This window comes from Syzygium oleosum, unplaced genomic scaffold (genome assembly GCF_021117445.2).
Source record: "Syzygium oleosum isolate NSW1041296 unplaced genomic scaffold, Sole_v2.1 Sole_v2.08, whole genome shotgun sequence".
NCBI lineage: Eukaryota > Viridiplantae > Streptophyta > Magnoliopsida > Myrtales > Myrtaceae > Syzygium > Syzygium oleosum.
The window spans coordinates 4245465-4264857 of record NW_026607492.1 but is presented as its reverse complement, the minus strand read 5'-3'; the positions used below and the strand labels follow the sequence as shown (position 1 = coordinate 4264857).

Sequence of the window (19393 nt, the reverse complement as noted above, 5' to 3'; positions counted from 1 at the left end):
AGGTTAAGGAAAATTCAATACGATAGAATAGGATAGGTCGTGTAATATAGGCCCGCTTTTTCGCCCTCGGTGAGAGGTTATAAAGAAATCTAAAACCCGAAATAATTCTCGGCTAGCCCAAGTCGGCATGATCGTATCTTTTGGCAGGAACGGCTTTAATATGTTGATAGAAGGTTCGGGTTTGTGCTCGCACATGTGGGGGGAAATTGTCCAATTAGTCCCAAACTTATTGTGCGGATGCTAATTTAGTTCTAAATTTTTCAATTTTGCCAATTTAGTCTTAAACCTTTGCGCAAAATTCCAACGTACTCCTTTTGGCCAATTTTCCCAAGAAATCGCCGACGTGATGGTATGTCACGCAGGACAGCCGGCGATGACTGGACCGTCACGTTGGCGATTTCTAGCGAAAATTGGCCGTCAGTACTATATTGAAATTTCGCGCAAAGTTTTATGACTAAATTGACAAAATTGAAAAGTTTATAACTGAATTGGTATCTATATAATAGATTTAGGATTTGGGTGATTTTCAATGTGCATGTGCGTGCATATATACCTTATGAAGGTGCGCAATAAACTTTTGAAAGAACGTGACAGAGGATTTTCCAAGGTGCATCAACATGCCAACCACTATCCCATTTCTTGTATTGAGTAAATCAATCGAAGTTCAGGGCAAGTCGTTTGAAATCAATGTCGCCAAAGCATAAAGAGTCTCATAGGCATCGGATTTATGAATCGGAGGGGACAATGTAAGTTTGTAGGGTTTTTAATGTTGTCATTGAAAAGGTCCCCTACACGATGGTCCCCTTCCTACGTTGTGTGTTAGTTAACGGTAGCATTCTTCGCCATTAAGGTTGTGTACGAATTTAAATCGTTTCAGCTAATAATAGGCCGCTAAATAAGCTCCACAGACTTACGATCATCGACTCGCGATGCGATAGATGAGATGCGTCCGGATAACCTACAGATACACGGCTCTATGAGGGAAGAAGGGGCGTGTACGTATATGTCATGAGAATACTTTGATAAGGATGTCGCGATTAGCTGCACTAACGTTCTTAGGCGTGCGATTAAATCGAGCGTGGGAAACTGAGAATATAGTTCATTTTCAGCATGTCAAGGACAAGGACGAGCACAACCCAAATTTAAAGTTATCATCAAGTGCATGCCCTCCTAATCACTTTTCCAACATAATCAATAATCAATAAGGACCATATTTCTAGAGCATAGTCATGCGTTGGCATGTTTTATTAAATGTTTACGTCATTAAAAGTGAGGAAAATTGTCTATAAAGTCCTAACATTATTGCATTTTTACCGATTCAGTCCTAAACCTTTCAATTTTGTCAATTAAGTCATAAAACTTTTCATAAAATGTCAATTTAGTCCATCTAGCCAATTTTAACTGGAAATTACTTACGTAGATGCTGATAGTGCCACGTAGGACGGTCGGTGCTGATTTGAACAATTTTTTTTAATTGTTTTACTATTTATTTCTTTTCTTTCTTTTCTTTTTTTTTTATCAAGTTTGGTGAGGGTTACCGGCTGACCCTCATCGGCCACTAGGCGAGGGCCGCGAAGCCTCGCTTGTCGCAGGCAAGGGCTAGAGCCTTGCCCAGTGGCTGGCAAGGGTCGGTCGGCCAGCCAACCCTCGCCTATGACCAGCGGCCCTCATCAAGACTTGGAAGAAAAAAAAAAGATAAAAGACAACCGAAAATGATAACAAAAATATTATTAAAAATGATCCACATCAGCACCGCTCAAATCACGTAAAACAGTTGGCGTCCATTTTAGCGATTTCCGGCTAAAATTGGCCAAATTGACTCAATTGGCAAAATGTGAAAAAGGTTTAGGAGTAAATTGGCAAAAACGCAATAAGTTTAGAACTTTTTTGAACAAATTTCCCCCGCAACTGTGAACTTTGGTAACCCAAAATTCAGTCTTTGTTCTATGAATTTAAATGGCTAAACTTGATGTGGGCCTATAATGGCCCAAAAGGAAAACTCTATGGGCCAAATTGGTACTGGAAAGTTATCGGGCCTAGCCTTGCATTCTCTTACTGACATGTCGAAGTTACAGTTTACAACCAATCGGAGTACGTGGAAGTCATTGATAATTGTCATCAATCACCGGCATGTGACCGTTGGTGACAAAATTCGTCTAACATCCCAAAGATTAAGTCTACATTTAGTAGTTAGGATAAAAGTCGAGATGTGATAGTTTTCATCCTATTCTGTATTTGGTTACTGTCCAAGACAGAATAAAGCTAAATATATTCAGTCCCTAAAGTTTTTAATTTTACTAATTTTTTTCTAAAGTTTTTCGCGAAATTTCAATATAATCATTTTAGTCAATTTTCGCTGAAAATCACTGATGCAGCGATCCAGTCATCGTCGACTATCCTATCTGCCACGTTGCTGCGTTAATGATTTTCTAGCGAAAATTAATCGAAAGGACTATATAGGAATTTTGTGCAAGGTTTAGGACTGAACTGAAAAAATTGAAAAGTTTAAGACCAAATTGACATATGTACAATAAGTTTATGACTGATTGAACAATTTCCCCCAGGTGAATTTAAGAAAAAAAAATAGCCTGATATAAATATCTCATGTAAGAGTGCGATAAAAGTGTTTTTTATGTCCATTAGTATAAAAGCTATTTTATGAAAAAATCTACCTTCTCAATCTCCTTCCCTCTCTAGCTCTAATTCACATTAAAGCTTCTCGACTCCTCTATAGCTCTTTGGTTCACGTCAAAACTTTATGAAAGGGGCGAGAGAGTCTAACCTCTTTCTCCTCCGCAGCTCCTTGGTTGACATCGAAGTTTCACGAAAGCAACAAGAGAATTGAAGCTCCCTCTCCTCCATAGCCCTAGCATTGACGTCAAAGTATCACAAAAGCGGCGAAAGAGTAAAAGCACTATATTTCGAAATCGCGAAGAGAACGATCATAATTTCTCTTATACAATATCTGGCATTTTTTGGCTAATATATCTCGTTGATACCATGTTAGCCTCTTAATTTCTTATCATAGTCGATTTTGTAAGCTTTGGAATGCTGCAATATAATCCTTTGATGTTTAAGGTTTAGATCGTACAGTAATCAGGAGGTTGTCTCCATTCATCCATTTCCCATTTTTTTAGGAGTGATTGTGAGAAATTCTTACCATTTTCGTTTATGCATTTACACTGATATGACAGGTTATACTAAACAAGAGGAGATGAAAATATTTAACTTTGTTATTGTGATTCATTAACAATAGATAGGATATAACAAAACTCCTAGATTTTATATCACTCTTTATTCGAAAACATAGCCACTGCCCAATTCACCCATTCTCTCGGCAACAAAAGGTATTAGGAAAGAGGTAGCACGTGAAATGTGCATGCATATAGCTCGGTCCAAAGATAAAGGAAACCGTATGCAAAATGGGAAATTGGAATTTCAGCTCCCACCACACATGAAAAAAACAAAAGAATAAAAGTAATCAAGAAAAGGGCCAAACAAAATAAGAAAAATAAGAAAATCCGTCGCTATTTTCACCCCCAAATGACTAAATCCACCCCAATTACACTAAAAAGACAAAAGTGCCACCAATTTTTCAATTGCAATTTAAAGTGATGGTTCCACTACTATTTTTTTCTATTTTTTCTTTTTCTATTTAGGATATGGTTAGCATAATTAAGCATTTCACATATTTTGTTTTTTAGTGTATTAAAGAAAAAATGTATTCTTAGATATTCCTATAACGTTTTACATGCTTCATGTAAAACTATATCGCCAATAGTAATGAAAACAGAACTTATTAAATATAGTAATAAATTGAAAAGTCTTTTGTTCATCATTGATCTTATAACAACTTATCTATTATCTGTCCATCATATCTCAAAAGCTCGCTTTCTTTTTTTAATTTCATTAGTCTAAAATCTATATCAAATCTCTTTATTTACTATATTAATGAATTTATCTTTTCTCCTTACTATATTAGGGAGGTACGGAGCATGGAGAAAATTACCAGAAAGGTCATAAATGTATGTACTTGTGTCAATTTAGTTTTAAATTTTTTTATTACCAACTGAGTTCTAAATATTTTCATGTTTTACTAATTGAATCAGTTTGGCCAATTTTGACCTGAAATCGCTGATGTAGATATTCCTATGTGACATAGCTGGTGCCGACTGGAAGAATTTTAATAATATTTTCTTTTCAAACTGTTATTAATTTTTTTCTTTTCTTCTCTTCTCCTTCTTTAATTTTTTATACTATGGCCGGCCAGGGTCGCCAGGCCCTCATTAGTTGCTGGCCCAAGCAAGGGTTGCAGCTCTCACCCGGCCTCACCGGCGGCGAGCGAGGGCCTGGCAACCCTCACTGGCCACAATAATAAAAAAAAAAACAAGAAAAGAAGGAAAAGAGAAGAAAAGAAAAATATTAATAAAATATTCGAAAAATAAAAATTTTGTCCACATTAGTGCCGGCCGTGATGCGTAGGATGGCTAGCATCCAAGTCAGCGATTTTTCTGCCAAAATTGGTAGGATGGACTTAATAGGAAAACCTAAAAATGTTTAGGACTCACATGGCACAATTAAAAGATTTATGATTAAATTACCAAAAGTGTAATAGGTTTAGAATTTTTTGTAATTTTCTCATCACATGTATGACAATAGAGTAATATCTAGGAATACCTAAAACCATTATATACAATAAGGCATTTTTATATTTTTTTCATAAAGAGTTCAGGATGATATTAATTTTTGTCAATCCAAATAATGATATTTCACTGGCATTTTCAAGAAAAAATCCTTATTTTATGCAATGTTTTGATTTAATTAAATTTTATCTTCTAAAATTTCGCGTTGGAGAATGTACGGTGATTTTATTTTGGAAAAATCTTCAAAGAGGGTTTTTTTTCTTCATGTGATCATCCCAAGAAGGAATTTGATGGTGATATACACAACAAAAATGAAAAATATATAAACAAGTCAATGTATTAAAAAGTTGTCTATTTTAAATTTGTTCTATCCCCTACTGGACAATTTATCCACAGTTTTGCTCGATGACGTAGAAAAGAGCTAGGTTTCTTGGAAATCTATCTTTTCACGGAACGAACTTTTATGGAAGTAATATCTAACAATAAAATAATAAACATAGTGCCTTCAATTTACATGGGGAACCTGCAATAATTAAATGAAAACTAAACACGCGAAATTCTTGACTATGATAAGTAAAGATAAGGAAAGCAAATGAATTTGAGACCGCCACTTTTAATTGCAATTGAATGAGTGAGGACAATTTTATCTTGTTTTGGTGAAACCGGGTGGATTTTTAGTCATATAAGGATGAGAACAGTGCCCATCAATAAGAAAAAAAAAAGGGGAAAGATAATATAAAGGCCACAAAACACAAAAGGCATCCACTGAAGTCACAAAGCCTAGCTCTCTCATCCCCTTCGTCTTCGCTCTATCTCCTTCTTGCTTGCTTGCTTGCTTCTCTTGCGACACTCGAAACTCAAACCCAGTTCATCCCCTCCCTGTCTCTCTCTCTCTCTCTCTCTCTCTCTCTGTAAGTACCCAAGAACTGGCTCTGTTTCCTCATGTTAACGATCTTGACGTTTTCGGCTCCGGTGTTCTCAATTCTCTCTCGGTTTTGGAGCAGGTCCATCGGTGCGGGAACTGGGCAATGGTGATGTTGGGCATCGAGAGGCTGATGGGGAGCTTGAAGTCGAAGCTGCGGTCGCTGAAGATGAAGAAGCCGTTCTACGACAAGATCGAGAAGAGCGACAGCATGAGGGTGGAGATCAGAAGCAGGAAGGCCCGCAAGATCATCGAGGAGACCCTCAAGATCGCCGACTCTCCCAAGACCAAAAGCTACGCCTTTTGAATCATCCCCCTCCAGTAATACTTCTTGTTGTTTCTTTGGCGAAGGAATGTCGTGCTTCTTATCAGTACGTATAAAGATTTCTCGAGGCCGTGATTTTGCCCGACTCGAATTCGAGCTTCGCGCGACGTTCAGGTTGCAATAAGACGAAGCATAAGAGTAGTTTTCTCTCGATCTTTCTGGTCGCGACGCCACGATAGGAGCCTAGGAGGGACAACTACGAGTGGCGCGCCGACCGTTCGAGGGGTATGAGGATAGGTGGAGCTGTTGGTCGGTAGTAATTGCACGCACAGAAAGTTAATGCAGCCGTGGAGAAAGGCAACGAACCTATAAGAAAACCTCCAATCTCTCGTTCATAAGCCGTGCATCGCAAGAACGTAAAGTATAGTTTGGAGAATGTAATTAGGCACTAATGATGATCTAGATGATCCGGTCGACCCGATTTCAAAGTGTACGGAGTCGGGTCATCTTCTGCTACGGTAGCTCGACATTAGGCTTTGCACTTGAATTCAGCCGAAACCGATAGGTTTGGTTCGCCTTGACGCATCGAATAGTAACATCGTGACCCCGGGAAAAAGAGCTCGAGCTCGACATTAGGCTTTGCACTTGAATCCGGCCGCAACCGATAGATTTGGTTCGCGTCGAATAGTTACCTTGTGACCTCGGGAAAAAGAACTCTCGAGCCTTACTTTCTAGGTGATGTGATAAATTCGGATCCTTTAGGACCAATGAGGTACACATCGACCAAAGGTTGCATTTCAGTTTTTGTCCGAAGTCATGGAAAAAATCTTTCCGACCGGCACTGTCAAACGAAAGATACGTGCACAACCTAGCTGCACACGTTTTCCATGCTTTGTGGGGTATTTTCCTTCCACGCTTTGACAAGCATAAGCCTGGTAGATCCTCCATGCATCTTCTCTTATCCTCATCCACAAAACAAAAGCTGTAATTGACCTGGGGATAAGCCTAGCTGCCTTTGCTGGGGACTTCCTTTAATGGAAATTGCTTTCCATCAACAAACTCTTCAAAGATATTTTACATGGCATTCATGCCACGCGACAATGACGTGTGTGAAGAAGCCGATGAATCGGAAAAAAAATAAATTTGCAAAATTTACGCACGACATTCGTTAAAGTAAGATTTCGACGGGCTATATCGTATCGGTCGTGCGATGAAAATATGAAAGCTTCGTTTGTTTCGGGAAAAATGATTGTTTTGCAAAATATTTTCCCAAAAATGATTGCTCGCATCGCTTGAAATAATCAGTCAATAAAAAATATTATCGATATTGATAATAATTTATGTTTGAATATTTTTGCAAATCACGAAAAAAGAATTTTACTCATTCATTTTCGTAAACAATATAAATGATTATTTTTTGAAAAATATTTTTTTAAATCCGGTCATTTTCAACGAAACAAACGAAGGCGAAAAATTCTATCTTCTTTCCCTTTCTCCGTGCGTTGTCGACAATATGCACTATGCCACTTTCGGCTCTCTGGCGAGGACGCGAGCTTTTGAGAAGATAGAGAAAGGACAAAAGGAGGAGTGGGAGCAGATAGTGAATTGGTGATGTGGCAAATTGGATGCACGTAACAAAGCAGAGTCCCACTTGTTCGATGGGTGGACGTCATTGGACTGGATTGGTCTGGTTGGGAAGGCTTCTTTTGTGAGAATTTCCCCAAGTCCAAATTGATTTTTCCACCACCGTCGAGCAGAGACGACAGGGACAGTACAAAAGCATATGACGCACAAACTATACTCTGCTTTTTCGGAGAATATTCTCAATAATTCTGCAATCCGGGGTCCTCCCAAGGACAAGATGACAAGGATGTCGCAAGACAACATGGTTTGATCCCAAAAAAAAAAAAAAAACATGGTTTGATCTTGATACTTCCTAGTTTCAACAGATGGGAAGCATTCTCGATTGTGATTGGTTTTGTCGATCACGACAGTCGTGTCTGTACGATCCTTTTGAATCTCATGATCAAGAAAGAAGGATGGATTTGGTAGTTTTTTTTTCAGAGGAGTTAGCGTTTATCACGAAAGAGGAAGCTTAGTTCGAGCCGTTATCGTTGCGTTCTTTGCCTAGTTTTCCTAGTTTAAGCTTATGGACAATGGGACCCAATTTGGTGGGGGAAGGAACTTCTCTTCTTTTAGAGCAAGAATCTATCATGGATCACTAGAGTTGGTCAAGCCGAAAAAAGATGGAAAACTTGAAACCATGAGTTTCACAAAGAGACCTGTTTACACAGATTAATTAATGGAAAAATATAGCATGCACCGCTAGTATAAAGAAAATGATACACAAGCAGCCTTATCCGCCTTTTCATTTGAGGATTATAACTTTTTCAAATCTCAAAAAAATATCGCTAGTGCAAAATACTTTTTTACCCCACCAATGGAGTGGAACCTCAGAAAAATGATAGCGTGCCGATGTATCAACACAATTTCTATCGATAACCTGATAGCAAACTGTCAAATTGCACAAAACTTTATTCATGGTATTGAGATGATCAGTGAGAGCAGCTCTCACAACAGAACTAGCACAAATTACAAACTAGTCATCCCAAGGAAGGTACTTCAATTGAAAGTTGGCACAAGCGAATTGGCTTGTGGTTATCAGATAACTATCAAGAAGAGTCATTCAACAATTGAGTTTGACAATGCATGAAAAATGAGAAATACATGCTAGCGGGGAAGATGGAAAAGCATCTGGAGATCCTTGCAGTGAACGCATGTCCACGGTAGCAAAGGGGGATCCAAGCAGTAGGAATGAATGCAACGGGTATGACACAGGTGGCAACTGATGAGGAGATCCTCTGGTTCACAAGAGCGACATTCGCTACAAACTTGCGCTCCAAATGACTGCGAAGCACAGATAAGAAAAGTTGGACATGTAATCGGCATATAGAAAAGTTCGAGGAGAGAATTATTGATCCACCCAAACAGGAAATTTAGAAGTATTTCAGATGATGAGAGGAAAGGAACTACCAGCTTTCTCTGGTTGGTAATTTCAGACACGCAGGACTTGAAATGTTAGTACTAAATTAAAGCGAGTCTCCCACAATTGCTAGGCTGAAAAGCCCTCAAGTGGTAATCGATCTTAATGATTCCTAATTCCAGAACTTATCCATGTAAACTTGATGCATTTTTATTTCCATTTCTTCTATCTTTTATCTCCCATCGATTGATGTTTTGTTTCGATATATATGTTTATTTCCTTTTTCGTTTGTCTGAAAGGAAAAGAAAAGGAAACAGGAGCATCTTTATTTCCTTTTCCTTCTGTCTGGGTCATCAAGTCTAGCATGCCCTTGGAGCAAGATAGACCTATACTAAGACACTGAAGGGTGCTCTACCATTTCAGAGAAACTTCGGCACCTCAACTTAGAATCAGCAAATGATATTAAACAACACTTCCCAAATTCAACTGCGCAATGTTCTAAACTTCTATGCATGCAACTGTAGTGTGACCTGATTTATTATCCCACATTAAACATCTACGGAAAAAATCATTCTCTAACCTCATATGCATGATTACTGATAGATAAGCTTCCAAGTACTAGCACCCATCCTTCATTCGTTATTTTTTTTTTCTTTTGGAACAGCAAAGATAAGTTTTGTGAAATGACCCCAAGGAACTGACGGTACTCTTATAACAGACCAAAAAATGTGAAACATGGACTCATCAAGGAGTGTCAGTAACTGTCAAATGAATATGCAGAAACAGGACAAAGCAACACAGTTAAAAAGTACCTCGGCTCTAGAACTCGTTCTTTCTTGATCAGTCACAACATAGACTTCGCTAGTTGATTGGTCATGTGGAATGGTCTGGGAGTATATTTTTTGCTCTGAACCAGAAGAATCTTCCACCTTTGTGATGCTAACAAAACTCGTCTTACACAGGGGACAAGTTGAAGTCTTTCTCCTTGAAGACTGCAAACACAGTTTTGCTAAATTGTGATCACTTTCAACTCAAACCAAGGAGCATAGTTAAGATGCAACTTAAGCAGCTTAAGCAAGTTCAAAACTTCCGTCAGAAAAAGGATACTTGTTCCCGAAATAAGCAACAAACAGCTAGTTTTAGAAACTTCTATAATAAGGTTCAGCTTCTTCTTCTGTTACTCCAATATACAAAATTCAGATTTGCAAGTGACATTTGACTAGTTAATGCCATGGAAAAACAAACAAGTAGTTTAAGAGAGATGGAAAATACAATCATTTGTACTTCAACATATATTGAAAGATAGAAGGCCAGGTGTAATGCAGCATACCAGTGCCAACTGATTGCAAATGTATTCTACCAAACTTCACAGTACGACATAGAATATATTATATCGAGTCAATGCATGATTATCCAATGACAGTACCTGGTGAGGAAAACTAAAGAGGTATCGAAATGACTATTTTCCACCAAATCTTGTAGGTTACAAACTAGAAGGACCTGACATATAAAACCCGAAGTGCAAAGACAGATATTCAAAGATATCTATATAAACAATCTCGGCTTGTATTCGGAGTTTCCCTGGGGTTGGTAAGGCATAATGGGACCACCCTTGAGTGCTCTACCTCCGGCCAGCAACATGCACCCATGTACTATCAGAAAGACTTTTGTCACAATAGCGGATGTTCAAGTACCAATGCAATTTTTAGGGCAATCACTATTTTGGGAAATGTAAAAAATGACACCAAAAGAACACATACCATATGGTCAGACCAGTTCCGAATGCATGAATAACAAAATCTATGTCCACATGGTAGTATCCCTCTGGTTGAACTGTACTCCGTCCAACATATAACACACGATAACTCTGCTGATGACGGTAACTTGTTAACATAATCAGTCTGGCCCACATCATCGATCTCAATACTTAACTTCTCTCCATTCTGTTCATCTTTAGAAACTCTTTCAAGGGCATCCGGTAAATCCTTTAGAATTGATTCCTTGGGAGAAGGCCGGTGATCGTGATTCCAATCTTGAATCTCATCAAAATCTTCAATAATGCCATTTATTGCTCCCTCATGCCCATATGATCCACTTCGTGTCCCTCCTTTTCTGGTACTGACAAACTTACCATTCAAATGTTCAGATGGAGATGTTATGTCCCTGTGTTTGTCATCAACTCCAATTACATAGCATTCCTGGTCAGAATCTGACGCAGTTAACTGCAAAGTCTCTCTTTTAGCATTCCTTTTCACCAAAGTTCTGCCCCTTTTAGCAGATTCAGCCGAAGAAGAATCTCCATTGCCACTGAATGACTTCATTTCTCTTCTCCCAAGACATATTGATGGACTAAGATGTGACTCTTCATGCAGAGTAATGATTCTTTTTCCTCTCAACGACCTTTTAGATGACCGATTCAACTCTGGACACTTCACAACATAGAGGAGGTAAAAGCTCATTAGTAGCAATCTGACTTCAGCAGAATAAGCATCTATCATAAAACAAAAAAAAAAGGCAAAAGAAAAATCTGTGGAGAAAAACCAGTAAAACTAACTTGAAAACCTGGCCCATGATTTCAGAAGACTGACAAAATTCATCTCATGCTGCTGAAATACTTCACCTTAGGAGTATGAGTAGTACACAAGAAAAATCATTTTACTAGATGGACAAATTGTTGGATGCTTAGTTTGATTCTGATGGCTGGAAAACAAAACAAACTGAAAAGGAGGAAAAGTTAAAAGAAATTATGCTCAAATACTTAACATAAGCTTTTTTATACAAAATCAAAGCACTTATCCAGGGAAACCTTGGTAGTGAGAATTTTGCAACTCATTATGTATTCGCGTTTTGAAAATCCAAAAGGAAATGTTATCTAGGCTGAGTTCCACTATGCTATGCTGTCTCCTATTCTACCTGCGTCTTGAGGGAGAGAATCTCAGCTTCTTTGTACAAGATATAAAGTCTCTCTGTCAGTTCAGTAAAACTTGATCTTCGTAATTCTGACAACATGAAGTTTTACGGCTTGGTTTTTTCTAGTTGTACATTTCATGAGTGCGTCAATGAAAGTATTCAGAATGTCATACCGAGGGTAGAACAAAAGTATACAAATCCGGTGAGTCATGGAAACTAGAATGGCAGCAAACAGATCAGTTTGATCTCAAATCATTACATCGAAAGTATCTTAGCTACTACATATAACAATTAACTTGTCAAAGAACATCATTTTCTCAACCAAGTGCAAAATTCATGAGCATCAGGATGTCTGTCCGATTAGCCAAGTCTAGTATGAACATAAGTTATGACACCAGCGTAACCCAGACAGATCAGGATTCTGTGTACTGGCTATTAAGAATGGTCACTGCAAGGGCCTTTTATACAGAATATATAGAACACATCATACATATACCGGTCATTGTCTAAGAGACTGAAAGCTAAAGCATAATACTAAACAGGAGCAGGAGAGATGAAATCATCAGCCCATTACAGTCAATGGATGATACGAGTCAATTTGATGAACTAGGAGGTAAAGCGCACAAAATGCAGCAACCAAGGGCAAAGCCAAGTTATCCACACAACAGAACCATGGAAAAGTATATGAAAACTGCAGGACATGATGAATTTCAAGAAGCAAAACACGAGATTCAAAATGCAGTCTGGGCCAAACCTCCTTCAACAAATGAGAGTCAGTCCAAACATCAGTTCTGTTATCTTCAAAAGCTGAATCAGCTATTTGTCTCATTGATGCACTGGCAAAGTTCAACCGATCAAAAAGCACTTTATGCTTCTTTGCCGTGATGTATGGCTTAGAATTTACTGGGACTGGTGACAACAATGGTCCCGCTTCTTCCCCACTACATAATATTCATCAGCATCATCACATTGTAATTTAACAACAAAAACATGATTAGCAAGTAGCTAAGATAACGAATTCTCTGCAATAATTTGGAGAAGACAATGACTTCTACAGACGATAAAACAAAGGTGCCAAGGACATTCATTTTGAGTCAGAAAAATAACATAAATCAGCCAACATTATTTTCATCCCTAGTAACTATCGCAGGAAAAGAAAAGAAAGAAATAGAATAGATGGATGGCAAAGCCACTATGATTATTTGAGCAAACTTAAAGAACTTCCTCTTTTCATAAACGGAAAGCAAACTCAAGCCAATAATTCTTTTAACACCTCACAAACATTACAGAAAGGAGAAATCAGGGCGTATCAAATAGGCTCATGTTAAATGAAATAGCTTGTATCGTGTTCAAGTTTCTATATAATGCAAAATAGCTGATACAAAATATTAATTTTGCTTCGGACTTTCATCCCATAACTATGCTTGTGAGGTTCACAGACAAGTTGCAACACCAACACCCAACTGAAACTGTTGTGTACCTATGTGTGTTTCTTGTTTTTCAATTCGCCCCCTCTGTCCGGTCCAGATTTGCTAGGATTGCTCCTCAACCGGTATACTTGGACCCAACGACATTGCTATGCCACATTATCTATCATAGCAGACTATATTCAAAAGTGCAGACTGTTCCCGAATTCTATACATGAAGAATGTCCCATGAAATACCTGATTGAGAAGCTCATCATGAAAAGGAAATTGCCAAACTAACCAAAAACTCCCTCAATGTTTTGGGACAATAAAGTCCTCATTTGAAAAGGGCATAATTCCATCTAGTGCATGCATTTTCCCTCAACCAGAGGCCATGCTAACCAACATCTAGAGCTATCTTAAGGAGAATTACGAAATTTTCATTTAAGGAAATCTCCTTCTTTGTGATGTTCGGAAGTGGACACATCTAATGTCCACAATGGCGACCAAGAGGGAATCTCTGAGCTTAATTGACTGTGGCAGGCAAGTTTTAACAAAAACATCCGGATCAATCTAATAACAAATCAAAATGGCAGAAAATTGTAGGCAGTATCTCATATTCTCATGCCTACATCAGCTAAAATTGACTACCGATCCACACCTTTCCAATGTGTAGGGATGTTCCGGAACACGCTTTCCTTGCTTTATGCACTCTTCCACCCACCGATGATTGACTACACGCGTCCTAAACTTCCTGGCAAGACCATATTTTTGCCCTTCAAATCTTCTGCAAACCTGTTCATCCAGACCCAGAACAAACGATACAGACCAAATCACAAGTCAGTCTACGACTCCATGCCATCCTCTCGCAACCGGAATTTCCATCGCATCCAGCCAGCCAGGCACCAAACGATTGCGGATAATCAAATTCCGAGATCGGGGGACTTAAAACTCACCAAATGCGTGGTCGAGCTCGACATGGCCCCGACGTAGCTAGCTCCGGTCGAAGAAATCAGCTTAATAAGATCGAAGCGCTCCGAACCATGGTACCCACTGACCGTAGCCACGACCGATTCCATGCCCCGGACCGGACCAATCCCTGAGACAACAAAGCGAGGAAAAATTAACAATCAAGGAATACGCGATAAACAGACAAGCCGATTCAGGAGCATCACAGCTTCCGATTGAGGCCGTGTCACAGCACATCCACCGACCGGATGACTCCATTTACGCTCGATCAAACGGCGTGAGAAATCGAATCCACAGATGCAAAATGATCTAGAGAAGAGGGCGGTTCTTAGGAACGAGAAAGCCCGAGCGCAAACCCTAAGAAGCAAAGCAATCACCATGAGTGCGATCTGCAGAACCTTCGTGCGCCATGGAGACGAAGACGAAGACGTTTTTGCCGCGAAATCGAAAAGTTTTGAATCGCGGAGTGTTGATGATGACTGTCCCGTCTGACTTCCTGGCTCGCTCGGGCAGGACTTACCGATGAGAAGAGAATATCGTGGGCAAAAACGACGTCGCGGTTCGGACCTTAAACCGGGCCGAACGGCGAGAACGAGCCCATGGGCTTTGCTCCGAGAGCCCACTGGCAATTTGACGGACCGTTGACTTTACACCAAATTCTTTGACCGCTGAAAATGTTTAGTTTTGGGGTAGAAAATTGAGTTAATTGACTTATTTGGTTAGCTTATAATCAAAACACTTAACAGATTATTTAATCTCGTTTCTATTGATATTCGAGCGATGCGCGATTTCATATGATCAATAGGACTCTTTATAGTCTTAGAGGGCCGACTCCTCATATTGCTAATGAAGGTTGGTTTGGAGTTGTTCTTCCTAGGAAAGAATTAGAACTCAAGACCTGCTGACCAGATTAATCAGAGCTCGATGATGATCGCACGAACAGCAACCAGATTTGAGACGCAAAGTACATTGGACGTGATGCTCTCGAAATGCCTAATGATCTCGTCATTAGCACATGAGGAAGTACGGTTAGACTCCCAGCACTTGCACATTGAAGGGCTCGGCTCAATCGATACCGCAAATCAACGAGAGAAGCTAGCCTTTTTCGCTTGTATAAACATCTATGAAAGAGCTCCAAAGAAAGCGAGCGAAACGAAATCGACATCTTTGTTTTTTCTCTTTCCACTACAAAATGCGAGTCGGATCGGGGACAATGGTTTTCAACAAAAGAACCCCCTCGTTCCATAACCAGGAATACATCCTCCATCATGGTGGGACTAATAGTAGTTTGATGCTCTAGGAAGGAGATCCATATTCCAGGAAAGGAGCTACACAAGATTCGACCTGTCGCCGAGAATATTGAATAGGCCCGCCGCAAGGTTGCAATGTTTCGAGCCTATTTCCAAGCTGGGTTTCCACCTCGTGGCGGTGCATCATAAGCACCACCAGGGCGAGATGGCGGGGTTGAGGATGCACGGGGCGCATTGTTCGCCGGAGGGACTTGCCCGTGCTGCTGTCCAGCAGCACCTCTGGATTTTACATCATATGGTGGACCCTTGGAAGCATCATAAGAAGGTCCACTCGGCATGTCATGACCAGGTGCCTTGTACACATTATTGTAATTCCCTCTCTGCATATCGAAACCAGCTCCTCTCTGTGCATCATAACTGAAGCCGCCTTTCTGTGGATCGTAAATGGGGCCTCGGAATGGGTCATAACTGGGTACCCTCTCGGCGCCATAACCAGCCACAGTTGCATCATGGTTGTGCCTTAGAGGAGCGGGCCTAGATGGAGCTCCAGGATATGCAGGAGTTCCGGCAGGCGGAATGGGAGGGATGGGAGGATTAACCCCAGCATTGGCAGCCGCATTTGGAGGAGGAGGTCCACCAGCCTGTGTACAAGGCAAGAAGGGAAGCGAACCAATGCAGTCAATTCGACATAACAAGAATGTCGCAATTGAGAGAGATTTTGGAGGAGCAAATCAATGAATTTTACCTGAGGAACACTGTAACCATCACCAGGTGCAGTTTGCGCGGAAGAGTTTCCAGTCACCTCACTTCCAGCGTTTACACTGGGGCCACCTTGTGGTCCTACTAAATTATGATCACATGTAAATATCTTACAAAACAATGATAACAGAAGTAATCGAGGTTGCCAAAGGTGATACCAGCTCTTCCTTCAACATTAGCAGCATTCGAAAGCTCAGCTCGTAGTTTTTCGACTTCAGTGGCCATGGTAACATAATTCTTCTCCATCACCTGAAGTTGCTGAAGGTGATCCTCAAATAATCTCTTCTCATAGTCGTAAGTGACCCTGAAAAATCAGGACAAAAAACAATGGTGAAAGGACCATCATAGATGAAGTCAATGAGCCAGAAAAATTAGAAGATCAAGCCAAATCATGGATCACCACAAGCAAGAATGGTCAATTTCACCTTTCCCAGAAATGGTTTATCAAGAAAACCTTATCCGCACAACACCAATCAGAACTTAAATGGAGAAATCGTGAAAATAGGGGAAAATAGAACAATTTCGTAACAGGGTATACCGAGTTTTCCAGCCTAAAATTCGGGTTCGCTTAAGAAGAAATAGCTTTTTCTATTGCAAAACCTGTCAAATTAACAATACTGCACTTGGCCACCTTCTATGTTTCAGCTTAAGGATGGACCACTAAAAAGAGCAAACTCTCCAAGAAAAAAAACTTGTAAACATATAAATTTGTCAGTCTATAAACTAAACTTTATCTAGAATTGCACATGTATGAACCTGAAAAACACCTTCAGTAAGTACCTGCAATGATGGTACTCCTGCCTAAGGCCCTCGAGTTCAGACATCAGAGCAGGAAGCTGTTGCACATCAGCATGGGCCCTTTGAAGATCCTGAGTCAACTGTTGTACTTTAGCAATAAGTTCCTGTCTTGCTACAATCAACTTCTGAGCATCAGCTCGAGCCTTCTGCAATTCCAACTTAAGAGGTTCTGCCGCTTGGATATCAGCCTCCATCTTAGCAATCTTATCCATAAGGCTCCTCGTCTGCTGTTCTCTCTCAGACTTCACAGCTCCAACTTGAGCATGTAAAATCTGCAAATCATGTTGCGCGGCAGCAAGTTCCTGTCTCAATGCCCCATGTGTATTAGCAAACCTCTGGTTCTCTGTAGCAAGTCTTTGCATCTCCACATGCTGTGCAGCAAGCTTTTGCTCCATAACTTCTGGGGGGGGAGGCAACATATCTACTTGAGAAAATGAACCTGGTGGACGACGTATTCCCGGCACAAATGACTCAGTGTGCACCAAGCCGGGGCCTGGTATAGGACGTCTAAAATGAGGAGGTGGAATGCGGCTTTTGCTTTCCATTTCTTGATCAGATTGTTATGATTTCCTGTAAAGAAAAGTATAGCACAGAGAAGATATAACAGGGGCACTTCATGAAAGGCAGCTATGCTAATGAGAGACCAATAATCCCTCCAACTCCTATAAATTGCTTGGACAACTTAAGCAATAGATGAAAAAAAAGCCTGAAGAATGCCTCACTTGAGGACCAACACAACACAATCCAAGCAAGTGAAGCATTCAAAAGATGGATGAATAAGAAGAAAGGAAACTTATGCATCCACAGAAACCACAGGAATGAAACAGGCACAGCAACTATCAGATAATTTTTTTCCTTTAACGGGGCCAAAGAAAGCACTAATAGGTTGGAAGTTCGAACATAGGTACATTCAGAAAGCAATTAACACAGGTGTAATTTGCAGTTGTCGCAGAAATATCTGTTCGCAGGTTGTTCCTAGAAAAACTATCTATTGCTCTTACAACAAAAATCTGCTAGTATATGCATACAACTCATTGGTTTGGACATAACTAAATGTATAACATAGATTGTCAAACAAGGGTTACATCATATAGAGCAAATTAAAATATCAATTTAACAATGACAGAGAAAGAACCTCTCCATAGATTTTCAACTCTTGGAAGGCTAAAAATAATGTATAATTGTGGACATTATTCATCAAACAGAAGTCTTGAACCCAAATCATTAAAGAGATGTCAATGCTCGGGAAATGCATATAGATCCAGAGGTATAGGTATCCATTTGCTTGAATAAGCCAAACTTCAACTTTCTGTCCTAAGTTAAGCCCACGGTAGGGAAAAGGAGCTAAAAATGTTTCAAACAAATTTTCCAAACTTCTCTCCCAATTTCCATTCCCCGAGTAGTTCTCATTACAAACAGAAATTGCACCGAGGCCTCGACTCATCGAAAGCGAGCTCACAATGACCAAACACCCACACGACACGAAACATAACATTTCAACGCCAAATCACCATGAATCAAATTCTAAAAAAGACTTTCGTGATAGAAAATGCCATCTCCTAAGCACGTACACGAATCATATCCCGGTAAGAACATATTCAGCAAATGCCAATTCTCTAATCCAATTACTCGCACCACTCGCTACGCTACAACTCGCTCATAATTCACCAGAAATTCGCCAAAAATCATCACTCCGCGCAACCAGCGTGATTACCCAGTACAACCGAATCGAGCAAATTTTCGTTCGTGCGAAGAAGGCGCAAATCAAAACAGGAATCAAAAGGGGTAAAAGGGAAATTGCCCATTTCTCGCCTGGTGCATTCTAATCAAAGAAACGAAGAATAAATTCAGTCATCGCCCGAAACAACCCACGGAAACACCCCGCGCAGCATCAAGCGTCGTCCAAATTTCACGGGCTAAACATGATAAAGAAACAAACTTGGCTTCTCGATCTTGATGATTACGATTACAGGGGAGAAGAGATACCCGGGCAGAATCTGGAAGCGGAAGTTTCTTGGACTGAGGAGGAGGTAACTACTGACGATGCTGGGAGAACAAAAATTGGAGAGGAAGAAACTGTCTCCTCTCTCCTCTCTCTTTGCTCCTTAAAGTTGCGGTTTTTATTAGCACTCCCGGATGGTTCCTCTCAAGGCCCATTTGAAAAGTCCTCCGGTCTTTCTTCTTTTTCCCCTAATTTTACAAAACCTATGTATGTTTGTTTGGCAGTGTCGAAAAATATTTTTCTCATTCTCCGACGAAATACGACTAGACCCCGGCACTTGGAGCTGAGGCTCCGGCATTAGTGAATATTTTACTTCTTAAGTTCCCAGCACTCGTGTCCCAATTCCCATCGATTAGGCCCAAGAAACCCCGACTCTCGCACCAGGGATCCCGATACTTTGGTCCGAGGACCCCGATAGTCGAACCCGAGTCCCCCGAGGCCCGGGCCTAGTCTGCAGCGCCTGAGCTAGGGTCCTTGGCACCCGAG

The 19393-nt window shown here is 40.2% G+C and overlaps 2 protein-coding genes and 1 long non-coding RNA gene across 5 annotated transcripts; 1 reads left to right on the top strand and 2 right to left on the bottom strand.

The window, feature by feature from the left end:
* The first annotated feature begins 5199 nt into the window (after nt 1-5199).
* LOC115686998 (uncharacterized) lies at nt 5200-6043 on the top strand. Its single transcript, XR_008817131.1, has 2 exons — nt 5200-5320; nt 5374-6043. It is a non-coding gene; the product is annotated as an uncharacterized LOC115686998 (long non-coding RNA).
* Nucleotides 6044-8337: 2294 nt separating this feature from the next.
* Nucleotides 8338-14579, bottom strand: LOC115684019 (uncharacterized). Of its 2 annotated transcripts, none has more exons than XM_030608698.2 (7): nt 14476-14579; nt 14086-14228; nt 13791-13924; nt 12478-12664; nt 10574-11242; nt 9626-9805; nt 8338-8737 (listed from the first exon to the last, which is right to left on the bottom strand). In XM_030608698.2, exons 1-7 carry the CDS (start codon nt 14507-14509, stop codon nt 8561-8563), a joined length of 1524 nt encoding a protein of 507 aa, XP_030464558.2. In that variant the 5' UTR covers nt 14510-14579; the 3' UTR covers nt 8338-8560. The 2 variants fall into 2 exon arrangements, with proteins under 2 accessions (XP_030464558.2, XP_056170147.1); XM_056314172.1 differs by having other exon boundaries at nt 14344-14484.
* Nucleotides 14580-15247: 668 nt separating this feature from the next.
* LOC115684446 (protein FLX-like 2) lies at nt 15248-19060 on the bottom strand. 2 transcript variants are annotated; one of them, XM_030609192.2, is made up of 5 exons: nt 18892-19060; nt 16888-17475; nt 16266-16411; nt 16094-16191; nt 15248-15989 (listed from the first exon to the last, which is right to left on the bottom strand). In XM_030609192.2, exons 2-5 carry the CDS (start codon nt 17448-17450, stop codon nt 15495-15497), a joined length of 1302 nt encoding a protein of 433 aa, XP_030465052.2. In that variant the 5' UTR covers nt 17451-17475; nt 18892-19060; the 3' UTR covers nt 15248-15494. The 2 variants fall into 2 exon arrangements, with proteins under 2 accessions (XP_030465052.2, XP_056170152.1); XM_056314177.1 differs by having other exon boundaries at nt 16094-16188; nt 18892-19059.
* Nucleotides 19061-19393: the final 333 nt, after the last annotated feature.

Coding starts and splice junctions, on each gene's coding strand:
- LOC115684019 (XM_030608698.2), bottom strand. CDS start 14,509: ATGGCGCACGAAGGTTCTGCAGATCGCACTCATG. Junction 12,665..13,790: donor CATCCCTACACATTGGAAAG/GTGTGGATCGGT, acceptor AATATTATGTAG/TGGGGAAGAAGCGGGACCAT. Junction 8,738..9,625: donor GAACGAGTTCTAGAGCCGAG/GTACTTTTTAAC, acceptor TGTGCTTCGCAG/TCATTTGGAGCGCAAGTTTG.
- LOC115684446 (XM_030609192.2), bottom strand. CDS start 17,450: ATGGAAAGCAAAAGCCGCATTCCACCTCCTCATTTTAGACGTCCTATA. Junction 16,192..16,265: donor TAATGTTGAAGGAAGAGCTG/GTATCACCTTTG, acceptor ATCATAATTTAG/TAGGACCACAAGGTGGCCCC. Junction 15,990..16,093: donor ATGGTTACAGTGTTCCTCAG/GTAAAATTCATT, acceptor CCTTGTACACAG/GCTGGTGGACCTCCTCCTCC.